We start from the raw sequence: 22,826 nt of genomic DNA on the forward strand, positions 1-22,826 counted from the left end.
ACCGGTATCGAAGTTGCTCGCATCGATGACATGATGCGGGTTTGGAGTGGAAACGCGTCCACTATCCTCGCAGCTGAGCGGCGAAGAGCGGCCGGCACTATTCATACAAGCCCTGCTGCCTCGGAGAATCTGCAAAGGCCCGTGCTGAAGAATATCGCCGTGCACGGTTCTCAAGAGCCAGTTCCAGTAACATTTCAGAACACCGATACGGTGCCGGAGCATCAAAACTGCTCTCTATGGTTGACTGGCATTCCAGCTTCTGCAAATATTCGGGACCTTTTGTCAGAAGTCCAGGGCGGAAAAGTTGTAGAGTCAAAGCTTTATTCAGCAAAGGGGAGCTTTCAGGGCACCAGAGCCGCAAAAATTACGTTTTCGACTCCGGCTGGCGCAAGTAGGATGCTCTCATTTGCAATTCGAAATGGATTCCAAGTCCTCGGCCAGCGAGTGATTGTGACACGAAATCGCAACAGACGAGCGCCGAACGAGTTGGCCGTCGTGCACGGTCATTCTAGGGTCCTGCTCGTGCGGGGAAGCCCATCCCAAACTCACCCGAACTGCATCTTGAAACTTTTTGCTGGCAATTTGAGATTCCAAATTGATCAAATGTTGCATTCATTTCGACGCGTGCCGGAGGAGGCTGAGCTTGAAATCCGCTTCGCGTATCTGCAACAAGCCACCGCTGCCAAATCACTTCTTGAAAGTAACCCGGACCTGGGAGTCACCTGTTGCTTTGGTTTTGATCCATGCTGCAAGCCATGGCAGTTGGGGGGATAATGAACCTCTTTAGCGGATCGATTAGGTCTAATGAATCAAATATTAGGTGAGGAGCAGGGGCAGATCATCCATCTGTGTGAAGTTCACCTGATCGCTTTTTTGTTTCTTTCGTTCTTTCGTTCTTTCGCTGTCATTTCTTTTCCTTGCTTTCTTTCGTTTTCTCATATGCTTCATAATGATTCAACGCTTACTTTCCGCCCATCGAGGTTCTAATTACATCCTAAACCACTTTGGAAGTGGTAAATGCGGGGGGTTTAGATCTTCCCAGAGATGAATAGGAGGGCTAAGCAGAGTTGGAGATAGATCCGAGGTGGCAACGGTGGGTTGTTTCACGCAACCAGATCACCATTAGCGAGACGCGATCAGAATTAATCATCATCATCTTTAGCTGGATTCCCGTGGACCTGGATGCTCCAAAATGTGAACTTTTACGTCTCTGTTGTCGAATCTGTTACTCCTTTGGCCAATAATCCGGTTCAGATGAGCCACATTAACCCCGAGCATCTAACTATTCGAGGTTGTTTCCCATGTGGATTTTGCACATCTACGTCTCCCCTATGATGACTATAGCACACCCATACAAGGGCATTTGAACCCATCGACACGCGCCCCCCGGAACTTTGCAAAGGCTAGGAGACATTCTAGCAAGGGTAGACTCAAGCCCTTGTTATCTCCGTATCTTTCTTTCGCCGTTCATGAAAATCCTTATCGAATCCATTGAATAAGACACGCAACCTCCTCATTTTCGTTCTCCCATCTCAAGACTTTTTGGATCCTGGTTGTGTAAGCTCTCCATTCATATGATATATTTTTCTCTCTGCCAGATATCATCGCGTTTGACACAAATTATCATCTCCTAACCCGTACATCGCGTTCTCAATCCATCTAACTCTTGCCAATGCTTTCATTAATTGCAATCATTGCAACATTTTCCATCTTCTGTATTCATTACGCACTTGCATTTTCCCGAAACCTACGCGCGGCCAAAGCATCAGGCTTGCACTATGAGTATGTGCCAGTCCATTGCTTCGGGCAATGGTGGCTCATAACCCACCGAATATGGCTTCCATTGTTTTTTCGCCTCCCTTCATCTTGGACATGTCCATGGCTTGAGTGGGTATACTCACAGTAATGTGCTTCCGAATCACCGCCACTAATGGACTAGTATTGTGCAACCGGATTGGATCTATACGGACAATTATAGGCCATTTGCTCGCAGAGGAACCGACATTTTCATCGCCGTCTCGCCTTTCAGCAACGTTGTCTGGGTAGCTGATCCGGAAGCGATTTCGCAAATAACTTCGCGTCGGACTGATTTCCCTAAACCAGTTCATCTTTATGACGCGCTCAATATATATGGACCAAATGTGGTCAGTACAGAAGGACCAACGTGGAGAAGACATCGAAAGGCTACCTCACCGCCATTTACGGAAAGTAATAACCATGTAGTCTGGGCTGAAAGCATACACCAGGCCCAGGCTGCTTTGAGCCATTGGGCTGATAAGACTGTGCTCACCGTCGCAGAAGACACCTTGAGGCTTAGCCTCCATGTCATCAGCCGAGCAGGATTCGGCGTCGGCCTTCGGTGGTCAGATAAAACAACCCCGACAAACCCACTAGAATCCGAAATGGATAGCAGTAGTATACCAGAAGGCCATCGGCTGAGTTTTAAAGCTGCTATTTTTACTTTGCTGGACCATATTATAGCTGTCCTGGTGGTGCCGAAATGGTTACTTGGTTCGTTCATCAAGACCGTCTTGGTTGACGAGTTATTCCTGATATGTAAATGCAGCACATTCACCCTTCAAGGCGCATCGAGAAGCATTCGAGTCCTTTGTCGAATGGCGCTCATACATGGATGAACTCTATCAATCGCGGAAAAGATTACACCAGGCAGGCAATGGTGGCAGTAACTTGGATATGATGAGTAAATACTGCGAGAATATTTGTAGATTTGAAGCGTGGAGAGTGTTGAGCTGACTGATTTAAAGGCGCTTTATACCGTGCCGCTCATGGGCATACAGAAACGGTAAATGCAAACAATGAAAAGATGGATCGACACACGCTCGAAGCCCCGCTCATAGATGAAAATGAGGTCATGGGAAACGCTTTTGTCATCTTCCTAGCCGGCCATGAAACGGCCGCCAATAGCATCCACTTCTCCCTTCTCTTTCTTGCGTTGAACCCGGCTTCCCAGCGGCTTTTGCAGAAAGACCTTGATCACATTTTTGCTGATCGGCCAGTGAGCGAGTGGACATACGAGCAGGACTTGCCTAAACTTTTCAATGGAATATGTGGTGCTGTTTTGAACGAAGAGTTGCGGCTCGTCCCACCGGTGATCTCAATTCCGAAGTGCACGGCTCCTGGTCGACCCCAACCCCTTATGGTCAACGGTCGAAAGGTGTTAGTGCCTGGAGGAACTGACATCATGCTAGGCGCCGCAGCGGTACATAGGAGCCCGAAATATTGGCCTGCAGGGAAGAGCTCAGCCGTTGAAACAGATCACGCCAGTGATCTCGACGAATTTAATCCGGAAAGATGGGTTCTTGGAGCCTCAGGGGATACCTCATCATCCATTGGTCATCCTTCCAATACGAGGGTTTCTGAGGACACCTGGCTGGAAAGTTCAGCCAGAGAAGATACGTCGGCTCAATTGTTTCGTCCTCTCCGTGGGTCCTATATTCCATTTAGTGACGGCCCTCGCGCATGCCTTGGGCGCCGTTTTGGCCAGATAGAAGTTTTGGCAGTGCTGGCTGTCTTTCTGAAATCTCACTCAGTCGAGCTTGCTGTCGACGATTTTGCTACTGATGCAGAGATAGACTCAATGCCTCGAGGGGGAGACGAGAGACGTAAAGTTTGGTCAAAGGCGGACGATCGTGCCCGGAAACTTTTACGATATGGAATGGGAGCGATTATTACCTTGCAAATGCGGAAGGGCAACGTCCCAATTAGATTCGTCAAGAGGGGAGAAGAGAGGTTTACATTGGATCGCATGTCGTCAACCTGATCTATTACATATGATCCATCGATAATGCTCAGTCCGCCGCTTTTTTTTTTTTTTTTTTCTTTTTCTTTTTTTTTTTTGTCTCAAAAGCCACATGTTATCCTTTCTATACTATTAGCAAGCACGATAGTGGTGGTAGACATTGATACGCCAGGCCGTTTCCAATTTACGCCAATGCATGTATTGTAGTTGGTCTACTCCGATACTCCGATAGTCGTCGGTTGCCTCCTTTTCCCGAATCAGCTGAGCTCAGCAGAGCGATGGCTCGATAACCAGACACACGAGCGGCAGGGCCCGAGGAATTTCAAGGCCCGAGCCATGGTGTCCTTGCAATGCTCCAGGATTTTGCGGAGGGAACGTGGCGAGGAAGAAAAGACAAGGTCTCGAACATGGAACATGGGCGAACTTTATCAGACCATGCATGACTAAGCATTCAAGAGCAGCTTCCCTAATTGGACATCATCCAAGGGAGACAGCTGTTGAATAAGGCCCCAGCATCAACTGTTGCACGTCTTACGACCATTTGCTCCCTGCCCAGATTTTTAGGTGTTAACGATCACAGCATGCAACTAATAATAATAGGCCAGCCATCGCTCTTTTCCCTAGATAGCAATAATCTTCTCGAAATGCTCTCTTTCCACCAGACATCCTCACCATGGAGAACTTGCAAAGCCAGTTGCTCAACCTCCAGGCCAGACGCACATTATGGATTTGGCTTTCCGTCTTTTGGACGTTTATACAGTTGCCTTTCTGGCTGATCCAGAACTTGGCACCTTCGTTGCGGCCGCATCCAGCATGGACATTCGAACAAGCAATCAAAATACGCCTTGCCAAAGCCTATCTGTGGCATATTTGCACGATGAAATCGACTACAAGACTATCTTTGGATCCTGGGCCTGAAGGCGGTCGATTCGTCGTTATCCAGCCAGCGGCACAAGACCGCTATCAAGGTGTTTGCCGTGGGTACGAGGATGACACTGATCCCGTGAAGATTGTCCCAACGCCGGTGGGGGCAACATGGTATCCAAGCCGCTACCGCCCGGGGGACGAGGATTCACGCATCATCATTCTACATCTGCACGGCGGCGGTGCCTATGCTTTCGGTGATGGGCGTCCGGGTGATGCGGGTTTTGCTGCTGACTTGCTTGTGCGCTATTGTCATGCCAAAGTTCTCTGTCCTTCTTATCGACTCGCAAGCAATCCAGATGGCCACTTTCCGGCCGCACTCCAGGATGCTCTTACATCATATCAGTATTTGCTGAGCCTGGGTATTTCTCCGGAGCGTATTGTATTGTCTGGCGATTCTGCTGGCGGAAATTTGGCCTTGGCCCTACTGCGCTACTTGGAAGACCATGCTTGGGAACCATTCTCAACCTCCTCCTGTTTCTCATCACCACCACCATATTTTCGTTCCTCATCAACATCTTCGACCTTGTCGTCTCTCTCATCATCATCATCTTCTTCTTCTTCTTCTTCTTCTTCTTCTTCTTCTTCTTCTTCTTCTTCCTCTTCGTCTACTGCGAGCGGCTCCCGTCGTTCAATTTTCTCCAATGGCTCCAAGTCTTCGTCTACTACTGCCACTACAACACTATCCGCTGACCCTGCTGTCCTTTTCCCAACTCCTGCGGCGACCCTTCTCTGGAGTCCCATGGTTGATATCGCGAGTGCATGTGATCCATCTTCCATTGACAATAATCCGCGATACAGTACGGACTATCTGGTGGGAGGATTTGGTGAATGGGGGGCTCGGAGTCTCCTCCCCAAGTTGCTCCCTGCCACACATCCTTATCTGTCACCAGCCCGGCATCCGTTCTCAACCAAGTCGCCCATATGGTGCCAGGCCGGCGCAGGCGAAGACATGTATGAGACCATTCTTCACTTCGCCTATGGTATGGAGCGCATGCCTGGGAATGCCGTCGAAGTCTACGTTCAACCACATGCCCCACACGATATATTTTTAACTGGACCGCGCATTGGATGGGAAACTGAGGCAGAGGAGTGTGCGATTCGTGCCAATGACTTTCTTGTCGCCGTAAGACGTGGTGAGAGTTTTCCGAGGGATATATAATCATTGCTTGCGTCAATTACTCTTACTTGTCCATTCCTTTTACTCCCTCTATCTGCCACACCTTTCTTGGGCATCCTCTCGGGAGCGTTCCAAATCTTACGAAGTCCACGATCGGGTATTTCTCCCAGCCCCGAAGCATACTCAGCGTTCTATTGATTTATTTTTGAATTCAATATTTTCTTTCCTCGACGAGTTAGACAAGAGCTGGAATTGGCGTTGGAGTAATATTCATCAATTACTCGGGTTTGCTTGCTGAATGCATTCATTTCTGCTTTTTTGGGTTATATATATATTGGAGGATTGGTCAAGCTGAGAGGGTTTTGAATATCAGATGCTGAGCGTTCCTTGGAAATGAGATAGTAGAGCAGAAATCATATCCGTACTTTTGCTTGTGATTTGTGCCTACCAAATGGCTATGCCTCAAAAGCTCCAAGGAAGCAGACATGATAAGATAGCGCTCTACCTAAGCGTCTGGGAGACTGAATGTTTGGTACACCCGGTCATTGACGGGATTCAACGATACCTTCAAATACTAAATCATCCCGACCGTTTATTTTTCATGTAAGAAGAAGAAGAAGAAAAGAAAGAAAAAAAAGAAGGGGAAAAGCTCTGAAGGCATTAGAAAGCAATCGCCGGTCAGAATAATATCTCACTCTAAATCAGATTTGGTCGATCGCAGCTTTACGCGAAACGTCAATGGCGAGATCGGTGGAAGCTCTGGCGGGGACAACAACAACAACAACCTCACGCTGCATCCGTCGACCCACTCAAACACTCCAATCCACCTCCACTCCTCCTTCTTCAGCCTGTCGCTTGCGTCCTTTCAACTTTTCTGTCACTCCTTCCTTTCTTGAGTTTGTTCCTCTCAAATGTCGTCCGTTCAATTGTAGAAGGTAATCTACGCCAGTAGTCGAGTTGCGACTGCCATATTCATGTGCTCCCCCGCGCGCCATGAGATCGTCTCTTTTGTTTATAGCTCCAACGTGTTGACAACGCGACTTAAGCTAGCCATAACAAACCTGCGCGCAACCTCATCAAGGCCACTCCATTCCCCTCGTCAATCCGTCCGTATGCGCAACCAAACGACCATTTTGTACGGAGACTTTTGGAGCTCTAATTTGAGAGCTGACAGCTTGCTTGAGTGCTCGGTCTCTTCCTTTGCCCCCTGAGCGCAATAAATACATCAATACGATACAGCTGTAATTCTCTCCAGAGAATACGCTATAGCGCGCTCCAGCGTCAAATTCGTTCCTTTTCGGGTCATCTTCTAAACGCAATACTTGCCTGCCGGGCTCAGGAAGGCTCTCTTAAGGGTTACATTCGCGAGTTGAGTCAGGAAGTTATAGGATACAGCGCCTCGTATGGCGAAGGCCTGTTGAACAGCCGCTCCTCTTCTGGGCGACCTTTTGCAGAAACTATAAGGCTTGAATGATGCTCAATCAACTTCACCCTAGGGATTTCTTTTACCTTTTCTACCTAGGACACTCTGGACAACGCCCCCCTGTCGCACTTCGTTGAAACCCGGTCAAATCGAAGTTTATTTGCCGTCGCAGTCAAAATACGCCTAGATACACGTCACCCAGACTCCCATGCCAACAGTTTCAGGATCAGCGAGCCCTTCCAGCGGGCCGGGGTCCCAGCGCGCGTCGCGTATCCGAGGCCATCTTCCCGTTGACCTGAGCCACCGCCGGACTCGATCTCTGGACCAAAGCCCCAACGTTTCTGCCGATTCACCATCAGGCCTCAGCGGAAGAGATATCTCCCATCTGCCTCGAGCCGTCAGAGAACTACAAGACTTTAATGCGCCACCGAGATCCAGCTCGAGCGATTCGAGATCGTCGTCAAGGAGTCGGGGCACTCCACGGTCGAAACCGCCTACGAGACACCGCCTAAGCAAGATAGAAAGAGAGCTTCTACCCTACAATGCGGAGCCAATTAAGGATTCAGAGGAGAGAGCAACCTCTTCGACTTCGCAACTAGACATTGAAGACAGCCGTATGTGGTTAACACGATCAGCCGAAAGGAACCTTTCTAACATCGCCCAAGGTCGCGACATTGAACGCCGAAAATCCCTCAACGTAAAGAAATTGATGCGAGAACAGATACTACCGAAAAGCAGAATTCAACGGGATCCCAATGCGTCCGCTGCTCCTGGCGTGCCGTTGACGCATGCGCTCGACATGGCCTCTGACTCCGAAGACCTGGCTTCCGGACCTGGTAATGGATCCTGGATAGATGACGAGGAAGGAACCGGCATCGTCGACGATATGAAATCTCCCTTTGTCACATCCGTCAAGGAACGTGCATCATCAGACCATCTGAAGGTGTCCATGGACGAAGATCATATCCAAGGATCCGGACTTTCCGGGCTTCAAAAGAAGAAGAAGCTTGTGCGAGCCGAAACAGAAAAGGCAGAATTGCTTTACGAAGAGTGGTTGGAAAAGAAAGGTATGTGTTTGTGCTCATATGCGAAATTTTAAATAGACGACTAATTGCAACCGCCTTGGTATTCCAGAACGTATTAATGAGATTCTTTACGCGCCCTCATACCAATCTTCCACTGCGCCATCCGACTACGAGCAAGCGTCTCTCGAGAACATTCCCGAAGGAATTGATATTACGATGGAAGAGGGTCTCTATGTGTTTCATCCAACTCTGAAAAAGTATCAAGATTTCCCAACACTTTTATCCGAGATTGAAGAGATTGCAGGAAGAGAAATGGGTGTAGTAAAAGTGGTTGTGCCCAAAGAAAGGTAGGATTTAAAAAATAGACATGTGCAAAATACCTAGTGTACTAATATTTTATTGATAGCAGCTATCCTGGTTCTGCCGGGGCAACATCCTCGGTCCGATCAACAACGTCTCTTTCAAAGACAGTCGATAGTCTTGTGGATGGCATTCTTTCTTCGGCAGACGCACAGGGTCAGAAACTCAACCCATTTAAGCTTGATATGACTATCCATCCGAATACCCGATATAAGGAGCAATCGGTTTATAAAGTCAGCAGCTGCCCGATCCCTGACGTGCCAGCAAAACAGTGGCGTGAAGACATTGAAAAACACCGCCAAGTTCTGAAGGACAAGCATTGTCTCAATGTCGATAGCGCAAGCGACGCTTGGTCTAGAACGAATTACACCGGGCCTTCAGAAGGGGAGATGATTGAGAGCTTTGGTGATCCTCAGGAAGATTCCGTGTACGCAATGGACAATGACGGTTTGTGAAATGCTAGAAATCCTTTGTCCCTTGCAACTTATGACTGACATGCGCGATTAGCAACATCGGATTTACGCTCAGCTCTCGGATGCATTGACCCAAAGCTTGCCGAAGTCGCGGGAAACAGCCTCATGAAGTCAAGGTCTAGAGTTTCCGGCATACATTCTCCTTATTTCTATGTGTCGAATCGAAATGGCACACCGTTTGGAATGCACGTTGAGGATTTTGCCGCGTACTCGCTCAACTATCACCATGTCGGCGCCCCTAAGAAGTGGTATGTCGTCCGTCCTCGAGAGCATCAGTGGCTTGAGGAGTTTATACACAATTTCCTCAACCCGGAGGAGAGATTGTTGGGCAGCGAACATTTGCGGAAACCAAGACGGCCGCCTCAGTGTGGTCAATTTCTTCGGCACAATTCGCTATATCTTCCCGAGGAGACACTTCGAACCATTGGGGTATGCTACACTCGAGTTGTGCAACACCAAGGCGAGATGGTCATCACCTTTCCGTTTGCATATCATCAGGGCTATAATACAGGACCGAACATTGCAGAGGCCATTGGATACGCCAGCGAGCGCTGGGAGATTTTTATTCGAGAGGGATTATACCAGAATTGTCGGCGGTCAAATTGCAAGATCGACCCTATACAGATGGATTTTAGTTTTATCAAGCACATTTCTGGGCGGGGCCTGGAATCGAAAATGACGAGAAGACCATACAAGTCGGAAAAGTCGTTAGGAGCTGCGGATGGCGGTCGTCGAGGCTGGGCTACACAACGCAATGTCCGGCGGTCGCACCACCAGAAGAATGATTCTCAATCACTGTTTGTCGGTCAAGACTCTTCTTCCTCTTCTGACGAAGCCGAAGATATGGTCGAGCATCGGATAAGTGAAAATGTCTCGAATAATCCAGACGTGCACTCCTCTGGTGTCATGCAGACGCCTGAGCAGCTTGCGGCGGCAAAGCGCAAGAAGGCATCGCCGCCTGGTACGCCGCCACAGCATATCCGACATCGAGTGACGCCTCCAGCTGGAGACAATGGCGACGAGACAGAAGAAGAAGTCGATGGGTCCGGCGGCACATCTGAACAACAACAACAAGAGCCAACGAGACTTGCTAACGCGCTTACTGGCAAAATGGATGCAAATGGACTATTGTCTCATCGCGCCCCCTATCACAGTCATACTTCTTCGTCTTCTTTTCTTGGCCACCCCGACCAGGCTCATAGTTCTCAATCGACACTTTTGTCTCTTGGTCGCTCTAATGAGAATTATCGCCCGCTTACCAACCAACGAGTCACTGGAGATGGCGAAGGTTACGCGCAAAAGCAGCTTCTGCAGGCTTCTTCTTCCTCTTCTTCTCACCCTCGCAATGACTCGAATGCAACGTCTAGTGCAGTCAATATGACGCCAAGCCCTCACGTGTATAGAAATTAAGTTTAAGTTTGGGAAGATGGGACATGCGTTGGAGGTCGATCTGTCTACTGTCAACAGTCGACAGTCACACTTGGTTTGCAACCTGTCTGACCGTTTTGGCGAACAGGAACGAACATGGCAGTTGGGCGGTTGTATATACCTGTTACTTTTCTTCTCTTGTTAATCTTTTTTTCTTTGCTTCTCTTTTTATTAGTCTTTTCTTTCTCTTTTCTTTAGTCTTTTCCTTCTCTTGTCAGTCTTCTCTTTCTCATTTCTCTTGTATTCGGTCTTTTTCCACTTCCTCTTGCATACCTATTCTCCTATTCTCCTATTCACCTATTCGCCCTGCTCGCCAGTCCATCCGAGTACCCGGGTCAAACACTAGTACACTATGTCTCTGTATTGTGTATTGTAACCAGGCCATCACCATATTGTGTGATGTTGTATTCTACGAATCTGTTTTTCTTTTCTTTTCTCCCTTTTCCTTCTTTTCTTCGTAGTCCTTTCTTCTTCTTCTTTTTCTCCTGTGGTCGAGGACTGAAAAGCACTGTTACATTACATTACATTACCGGCTGAACAGCCTTTTTCTTTTTCTTTTCTTTTCTTTTCTTTCTATTGTCAATATTCGTAGTCCGCTGGATTCCTGATGTACCTTCCGTACATAAGGCACACTGTACCTGTTTTTTCTTTATTCTATACCGTATTCTTCTGTATTGTATTTTCCAGTACTGTATTATCCTGTACTGTACTCTGTACTGTATTGTATACAAGATTATTTTAACTTGAAGAGCAAAGAATGTACATGTATTATCCGGCTCTTGACTGTCTTTGACTCTCCTTTTTCCTTTTTTCTCCTTTTTTATCTTTGTATCTTTGTTCGCGTGTTTGTTTATCCTTTTTCCTTTTTTTTTTCTCTATTTTGTTCTATCCTTCCCCTGCCTTGTTTTTGTATCTGGTATGTCTGGTGTGTATGTATGTGTGTGTGTGTGTGAGGGGGGTTGAGGGGAAGAGGGGGGTGTGTTTATTTCTAAGCGGTAGTTAACTCAGATCCTCGTGTTGTATATACCTAAGTACCTAAGTAGTTTTCTAATCCTGCTCCGTAAAACTATCATCATTATTTGTCTTTCGTCATTGATCATTCATCATCGATCATTTGTTATCTATTATTATACCTTGTACCTTATTTCTTCCTCGTTATTATAGGTACCTATAGGTAAGGTAGGTTCCAGAACCCTAGTAATCCCTAGTAGTCCTTGTAATGTGTAGTGCATGATACATGTGTTGACAAATCAATTGTTCCTACCTAGTCCTGCACATGTCAATTTGTGTTGACAATGACTAGTACAGAGATACAGATGGAGATAGAGACAGGCAAGATGGGCAAGACAGGTAGTTACTGTTACTGTTTACATTTCCTGTTATGTTTATGTTGACTGTTTATGTGTTTGACAGTGTAGGCTTGCACAACACATGATGCACAAGGTTGAGCTTTGAGGGTTCAGAGACAACTTGAGGCAACCCAAGGCAACTTGTGGTGATTGAATTCCTTGTAGAGAGTTGAGGTTGAATTGAGATTGAATTGAGATTGAGTTGATGTCAAGTCGAGGCCAAAAGTCGTAGACGTCCGACGATAATCTAAAAGGATTTCTCTTTTGGGATATAGTCCCTAGTCCTGTTTTGTTTCACAGTGAATACTGATTATGATTGACCCCGTCTCCCCCTTTTGGCCGGGGCCAGGGGGAGAGAAAGAATGAATGGGGGGGAAACAAATTAAAAAGAAAAAGAATAGAAAAAACAAATACAAATACCAAGAAAAAGAAAAGAGAAAAAAAAAAAAATGAATGAATGAATGAAAATAAGAAAAAACAAGAAAAGAAAGAAAAACAAGAAAAGAAATGAAAAGAATAAAGTAAAACTAAAACTAAGAAAAACAAAAGAAAAGAAAACAAAAGCAAGAAAAAACAAGAAAAGGCCAAAAAAAAGAAAGAAAAAGAAAATAAAGAAAAGGAGCAAAACAGAAAGGAAAGCCCCAGGACTCAGAAGAAATGCAAGCCGGACCGAACATACCGGAATTTGGCCACTGAGGCGCTGGAAAGAAAACCGCAGACATAATCATCGATGGGCTCAGACCAAGAGCACAGGCACTCATATACATACTAGTTACATGGTTACAGGTGTGTATAATGTATGTACATACGTGTATTGCAAGTCTATGTGCTTAAGATCTAACAACTATTTACAATAGAATCGAAAGCTTCTTCCACCAAAAGAATGGGAGGGAGGGGTGAAGGGGTGAGCGAAAAAGAGAGAAAAGATATGTAGATGAAGAGAAACAAAAAAAATGAGGGAGAAAGAGAGAAAAAAAAAGGGGGGGGACAGAAAAACAAAGAGGGGAAAGAGCGTAAAGGAAAATCAAGGATTTCCGTTTCCCTTGCTTGTCGAATCACTGCTCAGCTCTTTCGTCTTCCACCTGTTCGGTTGCAATCCACCGTCGCAGCTTAGGGAACCCATATGTACAATTTCCCAATCTTCTGCCTGCTTGTATGTACAATTTATTTTTCATCATAGAGTTCTTCTTGATATGAGACTACATCCTCGTAGGAGATCAAATGCAGAACAGCTTGTCAAGGTTTATTGGTGGCCGACCGATTTACTGGCGGTTCTGGTAGTCGAGGAGAATGTCGGCACCAATCTTCTCGGCCATACCGTAGAAGACGGTCATGACGTGAGAAGAGACCTGGGTCGGGGGAGCAGAGCCGTCAATGACACGGAGACGGTCAGTGCCGTAGACACGGGCAGAGGGGTCAAGGACACCACCGAGCTCACGGGCCATCATGGAGCAGGTGCCGACACCGTGGTAGTTGGCACGGAAGTGCTGCTGGACATAGGTCTTCCACTCGTCGAGCGAGGCATTGTAGTCGAGGTTGTTGCCGGGAATGGTCTCACCGGCCCAGTACTGGCTCATCTCACCAGAGTTGGACAGCTCACGGGCGAGCTTGGAGGCGGCAGCCTGACCAGCAAGGTCGAGCTCGTTCTGGTAGTAGCGGGGGTTGTTGGAGTAGCGGCCGAGGTAAGGGTCCTTGTCGAGAATGTGGATGTAGCCACGGGTGAAAGGAATGAGATCCCAAAGGTCGAAGCTCATGGCGCCGGCAGTGTCCATGAAGAGTTCGGCAAAGGCAACATCGTGGTTGACGAGCCAGTCAACCTGGTTGTCGTACAAGGTCTTGAGAGCAGTAGCGTTGTTGATGAAGCCACCAGCAGCAATGGCCTCCTGGACCCAATTGTCAAGGTTGTCCTGAATCAGCTGGTGAGCCTGAGGAGCATAGTCGCCAAAGGTACCATTGAAGGTGGCAAAGTAGGCGGCCTGACCCTGACCAGCACCGCCAGAGTTGATGTTGGAGCGGACGGTGGTGGTGGTCTGGTCCTGAAGATTGAGACCGACGGGGAGCTCGAGAACCTGCTCGACACCAGCAGCGTCAAGAACAGACTTGATACCGATACCGGACCACTCGAGGATGAGGGGAGAGATGGCGGAGCCGGCAGCGATGAGGACTTCGTGGTTGGCATAGACCTCGTAGTTGTTGACACTGGTGATACCAAACTGAATACCAGTGGCGGTGGGAGTGCCAGAAGAAGTGTCAAGGAGGACCTTGCCAACCTTTTGGCCAGTAAGAACCTTCAAGTTGGAACGCTGGTAGTTGGGAAGCAGCCACTCGCGAGCAGCATCAGAGCGGGTCTGATCCTCGTGGAGGGAGTTGGGGAACATGGAAACACCGACGGGGTCACCGCAGCCAAGATCCTTCTGAGTGGGGTAACCCTGGCCAGAGACGACGCTCATGAGAGCCTTCATCAGGGGCGAGTACTTGTCGCCAGTGTCACGAGGACCAGCGTGGACGGTTCCGTTGAAACCGTGGCACGAGGGATCAAGGTAGTGACCAGCGTCAATCTGGGCCTGGTTGGGCTCGCGAACCAACTCTGCCTTGTGCGAGTAGGCAGTCAAGTTGTCCCAGTTCCATCCCTCGTTACCAAGGACAGACTCCCACGAGTCAATCTGGACCTTGTGGGGACGAGTCCAGGTACCACCGTTGACCAGGGTCGAACCACCAAGACCACGGCCGGAGCGGATGATCTGGGTTTGGTTGTTGATATCCAAGGGGACGGTTTCATAAGCATGGTCAACCTCAGTGCCGAAGATCTGACCGTAGGTGTTGAGGTCCTCAATGATGGGGCCACGGCTGGACTCGTAGAAACCCTCCTCAATGACCAAGACGCTGATGTCTGGGTTGGCCGACAAAAGAGCGGCGGCGGTCAAACCAGTAAGACCACCTCCAGCAATAATGTAATCGAACTTCTGGCCAGCAACCTTGTTAGGATCGGTAATCAGGCTGCTCTGGATGTCGAGCTGGCTGCTCGTATAGGGCGCGGCAAGGGCGCTGCCAAACAGCAACGAGGCCGCGCCCAGAACAATGGATTTGGTGACCATGTTTCCGGCGGTGGAAAAGAGCGGGAAAGAGGGAGAGAAATGAAGAAGCAGAAACTCTCAGTGATCGACGAAACGACGGGCTCCTCGAGCAAGCGAAAGGAGGGCAAACAAGAGAGAAAAGAAGGATTGATTTGCAAGCCTCGAGTGTTCCCCGTGGTTCGAAGCTTCAATCAAGCTCTGGGCCTGCCTTCTTATATATTCGTCGTTGCCAGGTGCCCTCTTCCATTCTTTGACCCTCTCATTGATCTTCTCCCACCCTCGTGGCAAAACGGAAATCCCTGTACCGCAAGGGCATTATCCACATGGGCTCCATCACGGCTCCATGAAGAAAATAGGCAGCACGGCCCGCCAAGCGCCATGACTTGAGTTTGGCACCGCGTGCTCAAAGACTAAACCATGAGGGAAACGCGGCGCGAGCAACAATCCACTTGTTGATACACCGCCTCAGGGTCTATGGCAGATAGCAAAGGACTGAGAACCCTGAAGGTCGCACGGCGAGACTCGGTGAAATGAAAGGGCCCTTAGCAATCATGGTAATCCTTCTTTGGTCCGGACTCGGTCGAAGCAAGGAGTCGTTAGAAATCAAACCGTCATTTGTTCGGTCCAGACTTTGTAACGAAATAGCGCAGAATCTGCCTGGATGGTAGCCTCTCCACTGCTTTTACCGGTGTGCGCCTGGTACAGTGTGTCGCCAGCTTGGCCATTCATCCACGCATCTCCGTCGAGGGCCAAGAAGTTCCGTCGGCCCCTCTCTGCGGTGATGCAACCTTCGGACCCGCAGTGACGGTAGGTAGGTCATAGCCAGGCACCGTTCAATGCCTTGTTGAGTAGTGTGGGAGAGCATCAACGCATCATGATCGTGCTGCAGGCACGCAGTCTTGGCAAGATGCACGCCTTTGGTTTGCTCAAGGCCAAAACAACTTTTGTCCGCCAGGGTTTCCACCGTGTTGTTTAGTGGTGGTAGGTGGAGGAAGAGCTGAGGCACCATTTCGTACTGGTAAAGGCGTAAGTTGGTGCCAAGCCCTGAGTGCGTCGATAGTGCGACGCCGAGCCGTGGCTTTACGAATCGCACACTCAGCGTCCTCGCTCTGCTTGGCTTCACACAGATTCTCGATGCCAGTCTCGGTAAATGACGATCACTAAGACGCTATGATCTTTCCTTTCTTTCTCACTCCTCCATCAGCTTTGGATCTTCGATGGGTGGAGAAAGGTTGTTGATATTTTAGCCTCTGCTCTTGATGGACGTGGCGCTCTTGGTAGCGGCTGGGCGCTCTCCTCTCAACCCCCATCAGTGTCAAACACCGCCGCCATTATAATGGATCTTTACTTCGATCCTCTTTCTGAAATGGCAAGAATTATACCCGAGCGCTGCTTTGTCAGAACAGAATAAGAATAAAGCTGCCTTGCAGTATTTTAGCGTGGGCGTTTTGGCACGAGGGGGATCATCACATCCCTTTTTCGTGATCCCACGTGTATGAGTCTCCTTCATGTCGGTACAGGAATCTGCAAAGCAAGGCCAGGGATGGTCGGCATCATCCCCGTCCGGGTGTATCGACGGGGAAGCGGGAGGGAAGAGAAGGGAAAGGGAGAAAGAGAGATTAACATTGATGCTGGTGGATGGTGGACTGCTAGGAGACGCCGTCGGATCGCTAGATAATACTACTGCTTGTTACTATGTGGTTTTGCTGCTATCGCTGACGCTTAAAACTTAGGCGCTCGCCTTTACCGGTAAGGATGGCGGGTCCCTGAAGTTTGACGCACCTTTCCACGGCCCCACTACGGATTCGGGTCTGGGCGGACCGCTCCGGGATGGTTGTTGGTCTCTTTGATTCCCTCGCTCGAACGGTAGTGTGGCGGGCAAAGATGGAAAAGCCATCCCCTCATCAAAACACAGCGTAAAGCTTTTAATGAAGCTCCTGAGCATAAACTGGTAGCGTAGCGCCGTGCTCTCGCATTACAGCGCAATCAGAGTCCGCTTCTCTTAGGGTGAACCCGGGTAGAGATAATGTGAGAATCTAGGGTAGTTGGTGTTTTGCACGACCTCAACTATCAATTATGGGAACTCGCCATGTCTAGCAGGCTATGGCCTTGGTGAAATTGCATCAGTATCGAGGTTAATACCTCCTGAGGTGCGGGCCGCGGTCAACAGGCTTCGAGATCCACTCTAATTCTCCAACCAATGAGTTGTGCTCGTTGCTTTTGTCGACGGTAGGGCTTATTTTGAGGCTAAGCCGCGTGCCGTTGGAATTGCGCGAGGGCATAATGGCAAGAATTACCTCTCTTTTCCGTTTGCCCGTCGCCATACGGAGCCTCAGACCTCCGACTGACATAATCCTAATCCTCACTCATCCTTATCACACCTGCTGAGCGTGCCATTGCATCAAAATTTTCATCATCATCATCATCATCAAGCAGTGTAGTAGGACTGTGGAGGTGACGCGAACTTTCCCCTGCTCTGCCATGTTTCCCCAGCGGCGTGAGACCTTGCCCCCTGCGTGCAATGCACAGCTCGATTCTGCACGATTACCGTACAGATTTGATAATTCGGGTGTGTTCACCCGATCCATGAACATGGTTGTTGGATCTCAGCCATGGGTCAAAACGTAAATGATTAGCAAAGAAGCGAGGTCGTTTACGCCCTGCAGCGAATCGTAAAAGCATTGGCGCCGTGATTTCATTCGCACCATTGATTGAGCAAGAGCCACCGTCATCCTCGTCCATAAGAATTTGGTACTATAAAGGGTCGACCAGGGAAAATAAGCAAAGATTGCCGAAAGGCTCCAATTGGCCTCTGGTATACTTCCTTGCCCCGATCCATAAGCTAATGACAAAACCGGTTGCGTACGAATTCTCAGGGGAAGCAGTAGTATCACCTGGTCCTCATTAGTTAAATAGACCCTAGCATACCGAAACATCCTACACGGCGTACCGAGACCCCTGTCCCTGGTTCAACTGAGTATGAGGCAGAAGGAATGCACCACTCACTCACTCATAACCCAAAGCTATTGCACACCATCACTTGCAAAAGACCGGAAAGGGTCCACAATTGCCACTCACGAATTTCGTCCGAGATTTAATGCCTGCCTATTTTCTTCTGCGAGTTAGTCGTTTGATCGGGTCTGTGAGAAATCCCGAAGAAGACTCTTTTAGCGAGTTTGCAGCTTTTTTCAATGGTAAGAACTTCGTGCACGCTCCCACATCTGTTCCCCACTACTACCCAGCCCGTCTATCTAATTTGATCTCATCCGCCAGGCCGACAGATCACGGCAGCACCTGATACGGTCCAATATGGGAGATATTGTCCACAACCCGCTAGGATGCTCCACATCCCGTGCCGAAAGAAAGCCGTTGATGATCACGACTGTGCCTCACTCATGCCGAGAAGGGCTGGAGAAAAATACATGTACGGCTGAAAATTGATAATCGGCCCTTGACGAATCTTATTATTGAGAAAATAAAACATGGGTCAAAGTGACCGTTGACCATGGAATTTTCTTAGCAGTAAAATAATAAGTCTACTATTAATAAGATAGATTGATTATAGCTCTCTAGCATAACAGGATAAAGGCCGAACTTTACCGGAACGGTACCTCTGTAGAGCTGAACTATTGGAAGAAGTGGGGCGGCATATCCAGCGAGTAGGCAGCTTCGTCGACCTTCACGTTCCCTTTAACCATCGCTAAGTTTTACTTCTAAGTCATGCAAGACAAAATAGGTAGGTCGTTTTGTTAGATAGTGAGATACAGCGTATAATTTATGATCATGTCTTCCAGTGATGAGGTCAATATACAGGAAATCATGCATCAACCACCATGGTAGTGAGAACGAACGGCTCAACGGGCTACTATTTCATGTTTTGTGCCAAGGATAAATATTGAGTAATAAAATGGCCCACCGGGTGAGATTAGGTCAAATATGGGTAAAATTTAGTACGTGCCACTTAGCATGTAAGGAGCCATTTCGCCATTTAATTGGAGCACTATTGTTGAATATCATGGAGCTTAAAAAGAAGATAATTTGGCGAAAGGGAGCTTGGTCATATGCGAGCCGGTATTTCCGGCAGGAGGATCAAGGAGGTGGCATTGCATGATAGCCACGAGGAGAGCACTGCCGATGGCTACGAAGACGATGCCTCTCCAGGCCAGTTTGCAAACCCAAATCGAACGACCAACGCCGCTATTTCATGTCATTCAAGGACAAAAGCGGTCCGTCTCGAATCAAAGCGCATAGGCGAAAAGGTCCGGATTGACAAAGTTCGCAATGTGATAACGATCTACCGACCAGTCTGATTCAGTAAGTTTGTCTTCTTAATGATGACGCCCAGACGATTAAAGCCTGAGTGCTTTGGAGATTCGCTTCACTTAGTCCTGGGTGTCTGATTCGCCATTCATTGCATCTTTCAGATTGATTCTGCTGTCGAGCTCATCGCTCTGGTAAATATTATCCTTCTCAGCCGCTTTGTCCCTTAATTTCAATCTCCAAAAGAATGAGAATATCCAATATCATATTTCGAGATACATCCACCTCTGACGATCACGTGCCTCTTGTGAATGAAGGTGATGAGGTTCGTTCACAGCCAACCAGCCGAGACTCTACCAAATATCGGCTGTCGGATGCATGGCCACTGCTGCCAGGGACGTCTGGTAAAGCAGGAAAGTAGAAAAGCTTCGATGATTGGACAATGGCCAGACAAAGAAGCGGAGTATCCACTGGTCGAAAAATCTCAACTTGTACGCTTGTACTTGCTGTCGTTCTTGGCGGGACCCAGGACCGCCTCTTCCCATAATCAGTACCGGCGACTTTTTGGTGCGAATTTGCCAAGTCAACAGCTCCTTGGCAGCTTTGCTACACAGAGCTTCACTGGTATTGCCAAGTGCGACGGAGCGTCCTCTCACATCTCAACAGCCAGGAAAACCCCCGAAAGCCGGAGTCTGATCAACACCGTTGTCGCCGATTCCCGCTGATAATCTAGATGCGGTGCTATTCTCGCTTGGAGATTTGCGGCGGAGGTGCCAACGATCGAGGGATGTTTCCGAGGAGCTACGGAGAAGTGATCCAAACGACTTTGAAACACACTGCTTCAAAAAAGTCCTCAAAAAAAAAAAAGCCAAAGCCAGATCCAATTTATTTTTTCCGTCATCATTAGAAATTGAATTTTATCGAGATTTTGTAATTTTCCAAAAACTCATTTCCACATTCAACACTGCTCCTTATCATTCAAATATTTTATGTGTAGGAATTTTTCGATCAAATTTCGGAACGGTGGTGGGTCATAGAAAGAAAAGAACAGTACCTTAATTATGCCGATCACTACTCCATCAATATAGATGATCGGCCGGCATTCGACGCACGACGCAAGATTCGTTGATGACTGCGTTCATTTGGTAATGCCCCCGTAGAAGAATGGAAGGAGGGTTATCTGATCCAAATGTCGGCTCATGGATGCGCTCCAAGAACAGCTAAATCCACATAGCAACTCCAATGATTCTCTATGCACCTGGCATGCTGTCGCTTGAACTATCATCAGTATGTTACATCATCGAATTTCCAACTGAATAAAATTTTCTGGTTACCGCATGTTCAAATTGGACAGCTCCAGGAATCTAGATACACTTAGAAGATATAGTTAGTCGTTTGCTAGAAAATGCGATGTATTAAAAACACTGTAGGGTACCGCGCGTAAAAAATTGGCAAGGGACCCTGCACCGATTTTCACAAAGCCTCAGGGATTGTGGGATCGTACCTACTGAAATCAAGGGCAACAAACTTGTTTTGGTGGGTCGCTCTCCAGTCCCGTCTGCGTCTCTCGGCTCTTCCTTCAATACTGCACCAGTGGTCAAGGGTGTCAAAACGATCCAGTAATGCCTCAATCTGCGCGCACGTTTTGACCCGAACTTGTGTTTAACCTCGTACATCCCATAAGACGCCGTTGAGTCCCAATCCCTTGGCCCTGGCTATCAATAAGGTAGGAAATCACTGGCCAAATATTGTCTAAGCGTTTTCCAACAACATAATTAAATCACTTGCGATACACGTTGACTCTCGAATGGATTCGATTGTTCTGTTTGCCTGTTTATTTGTCGCAGCACCGCATATCGCCACATAATATGAGAAGACCTAGCAGTCCATTGCATCATCACCGGCCATTATATTCTACCTTACCTGATACAAAATAGTATTCCTTGAGTAGCTAGGTACTACCTTGTAAAAATTGCAAAAGGGATATGATTTTCAACGCCCATAAAAAGCCAAACATGAGCGACCACTCGTACAGAAACATTAGCTCCAGGCACGATTTACTATACCTGATTCAGAGGCTAATAGTTTGGTGGCTGAACCGTGGTAACTGGCCGGAAGCTACGTTTCATTTAACGGCGTACTCGTAGATAAATCCAGCCGTCTTCCAACCAGCCATATTTTAGCTGGCTTACAAGTTGTAAGGTTTTTCGCTTCCTACTTCAATGGTTACTTGGCGTCATATTCTTCTCACACTGCGCCCCTCCTTCCGCTCCCTTCATCCTTCCCACTTTGAGTCTTTTGTTATTCCCGCTTTTCAGACTTCTTTGTGGAACTAGATTTACACAGCCTCAATCTCATAATGGCGTCTACGATGCGGCGAAACGCGTCTATCTACGTGGTCGACCGGAATCTTGGACTCTATGGCAAACGTCGATTTCGGACCGTCTTTTGCATTCCTGAAAAACGAATAGACCGCAGACAGAGTTCTGATCATCCTCGACTTTCCCAAGTGCTGCAAGTATATTTGCACAGTATACAATACTGATAATCTCTTGGTGTATCATCCGGCTGGGATCGACTCAGACGTCCCTCATTTTCTGTGCTTGTTCTGACCTTCTGTGTTTAATCAAGACGTTGATAAGCCATTTGCTAAACTTCCAGCGGTTGCTAATATGCTATCTACATCAGTGCATCAAACTTTAGAATAGGTAACCATTAAACAGATACTGTCATATATCTCGATATCGATATTTTCGTACTTTTCTTGGCCTTCATGGCCGCGTATGCTACACCGCCACGGAAAGCTTACGCGGATGAAACTGCTTGTACAAAGCGTGCCCCGCCGCGTGCATGCTTTGAATTGCCAACTTGCCAAGCGGCCAAGGCGCCAAGTCTCTTATCGCGCTATCCAGAGCCTCTGATTTCCAATGGATCCCGAACTCGCAACCAAGCTCATCTCCGGTGGGGCCATTGAAGGCAGTTCCAAACGTCTCCCTCCTGAGACTTCTTTGTACTACTGAAGATCTGAACCCGCCGGACAAATTCCCATATTACACGTCTAGACAGAAAGTGTGCCGAAATAGAGGACCCGTGAGTTGTGAAATGCTAAGACCGAAAGCTTGATACCAGATTGATGTCCTCACTCTTCAGTTATGCCCTCGATGCTATGATCAACAATAGAAAAATTGACTCTATAGGATAGCAGTGACACTTCGAAAGAGCCCTCTGAAGCCTGAAGCATATTTAGACACCCATTCCGATGAATTGACCCTTCCGCGACAAACTCTACAGAGCATGCTCACAGAGACTGAGATAGTCTACCAGCTCTATCAAGAGTGCTGGTTATGGGTAATATACATCTCCCAGAATGACAATCCATGCGATAAATCCCAAGGTAGGCTCAGCTAGAGTATTGAGATTTAGATATGCATGAAATGTACCTTGAATAAAGAAAGAAGTAGACGAGAGGAGAGCGGTAAAGGTCAAGTTGAGTCCACTGATTCCAGTCAAAGGTACGTCACGACTCATGAGCAATGAACATGGCTTAACGCAGCATCAAAACTGACATGAAGTCTTCCCAAGCTTCACTTAGATAGTTTGTAAAGTGAATGTCGCGGCGCTCGGCAAACA

At 47.9% G+C, this 22,826-nt stretch overlaps 6 protein-coding genes across 6 annotated transcripts; 4 read left to right on the forward strand and 2 right to left on the reverse strand.

Annotated features, from left to right (window-relative positions):
• L228DRAFT_250483 (hypothetical protein) lies at positions 1 to 1,068 on the forward strand. Its single transcript, XM_018333347.1, has one exon. It carries the CDS (start codon positions 34 to 36, stop codon positions 772 to 774), a length of 741 nt encoding a protein of 246 aa, XP_018185608.1. The 5' UTR covers positions 1 to 33; the 3' UTR covers positions 775 to 1,068.
• A 411-nt stretch (positions 1,069 to 1,479) lies between these two features.
• Positions 1,480 to 3,857, forward strand: L228DRAFT_285430 (cytochrome P450 monooxygenase-like protein). Its single transcript, XM_018336335.1, has 4 exons — positions 1,480 to 1,887; positions 1,940 to 2,511; positions 2,567 to 2,701; positions 2,766 to 3,857. Exons 1-4 carry the CDS (start codon positions 1,673 to 1,675, stop codon positions 3,779 to 3,781), a joined length of 1,938 nt encoding a protein of 645 aa, XP_018185609.1. The 5' UTR covers positions 1,480 to 1,672; the 3' UTR covers positions 3,782 to 3,857.
• Positions 3,858 to 4,317: 460 nt separating this feature from the next.
• L228DRAFT_34612 (alpha/beta-hydrolase) lies at positions 4,318 to 6,312 on the forward strand. The gene has a single exon (XM_018336505.1). It carries the CDS (start codon positions 4,434 to 4,436, stop codon positions 5,844 to 5,846), a length of 1,413 nt encoding a protein of 470 aa, XP_018185610.1. The 5' UTR covers positions 4,318 to 4,433; the 3' UTR covers positions 5,847 to 6,312.
• A 913-nt stretch (positions 6,313 to 7,225) lies between these two features.
• On the forward strand, positions 7,226 to 10,495 carry L228DRAFT_273406 (JmjC-domain-containing protein; the record flags this gene model as incomplete). Its single annotated transcript, XM_018335594.1, has 4 exons — positions 7,226 to 8,294; positions 8,362 to 8,599; positions 8,659 to 9,059; positions 9,120 to 10,495. Exons 1-4 carry the CDS (start codon positions 7,436 to 7,438, stop codon positions 10,493 to 10,495), a joined length of 2,874 nt encoding a protein of 957 aa, XP_018185611.1. The 5' UTR covers positions 7,226 to 7,435.
• A 2,629-nt stretch (positions 10,496 to 13,124) lies between these two features.
• Positions 13,125 to 14,957, reverse strand: L228DRAFT_254205 (GMC oxidoreductase; the record flags this gene model as incomplete). The annotated part of the gene is made up of 1 exon (XM_018333810.1): positions 13,125 to 14,957. One exon carries the CDS (start codon positions 14,955 to 14,957, stop codon positions 13,125 to 13,127), a length of 1,833 nt encoding a protein of 610 aa, XP_018185612.1.
• A 1,141-nt stretch (positions 14,958 to 16,098) lies between these two features.
• On the reverse strand, positions 16,099 to 16,976 carry L228DRAFT_34737 (hypothetical protein). The gene is made up of 2 exons (XM_018336506.1): positions 16,719 to 16,976; positions 16,099 to 16,616 (listed from the first exon to the last, which is right to left on the reverse strand). The coding sequence occupies exons 1-2, from the start codon at positions 16,879 to 16,881 to the stop codon at positions 16,252 to 16,254; spliced, it is 528 nt and encodes a 175-aa protein (XP_018185613.1). The 5' UTR covers positions 16,882 to 16,976; the 3' UTR covers positions 16,099 to 16,251.
• Positions 16,977 to 22,826: the final 5,850 nt, after the last annotated feature.

Source organism: Xylona heveae, assembly GCF_001619985.1.
Source record: "Xylona heveae TC161 unplaced genomic scaffold L228scaffold_11, whole genome shotgun sequence".
In the NCBI taxonomy this organism is placed as follows: Eukaryota; Fungi; Ascomycota; class Xylonomycetes; order Xylonales; family Xylonaceae; genus Xylona; species Xylona heveae.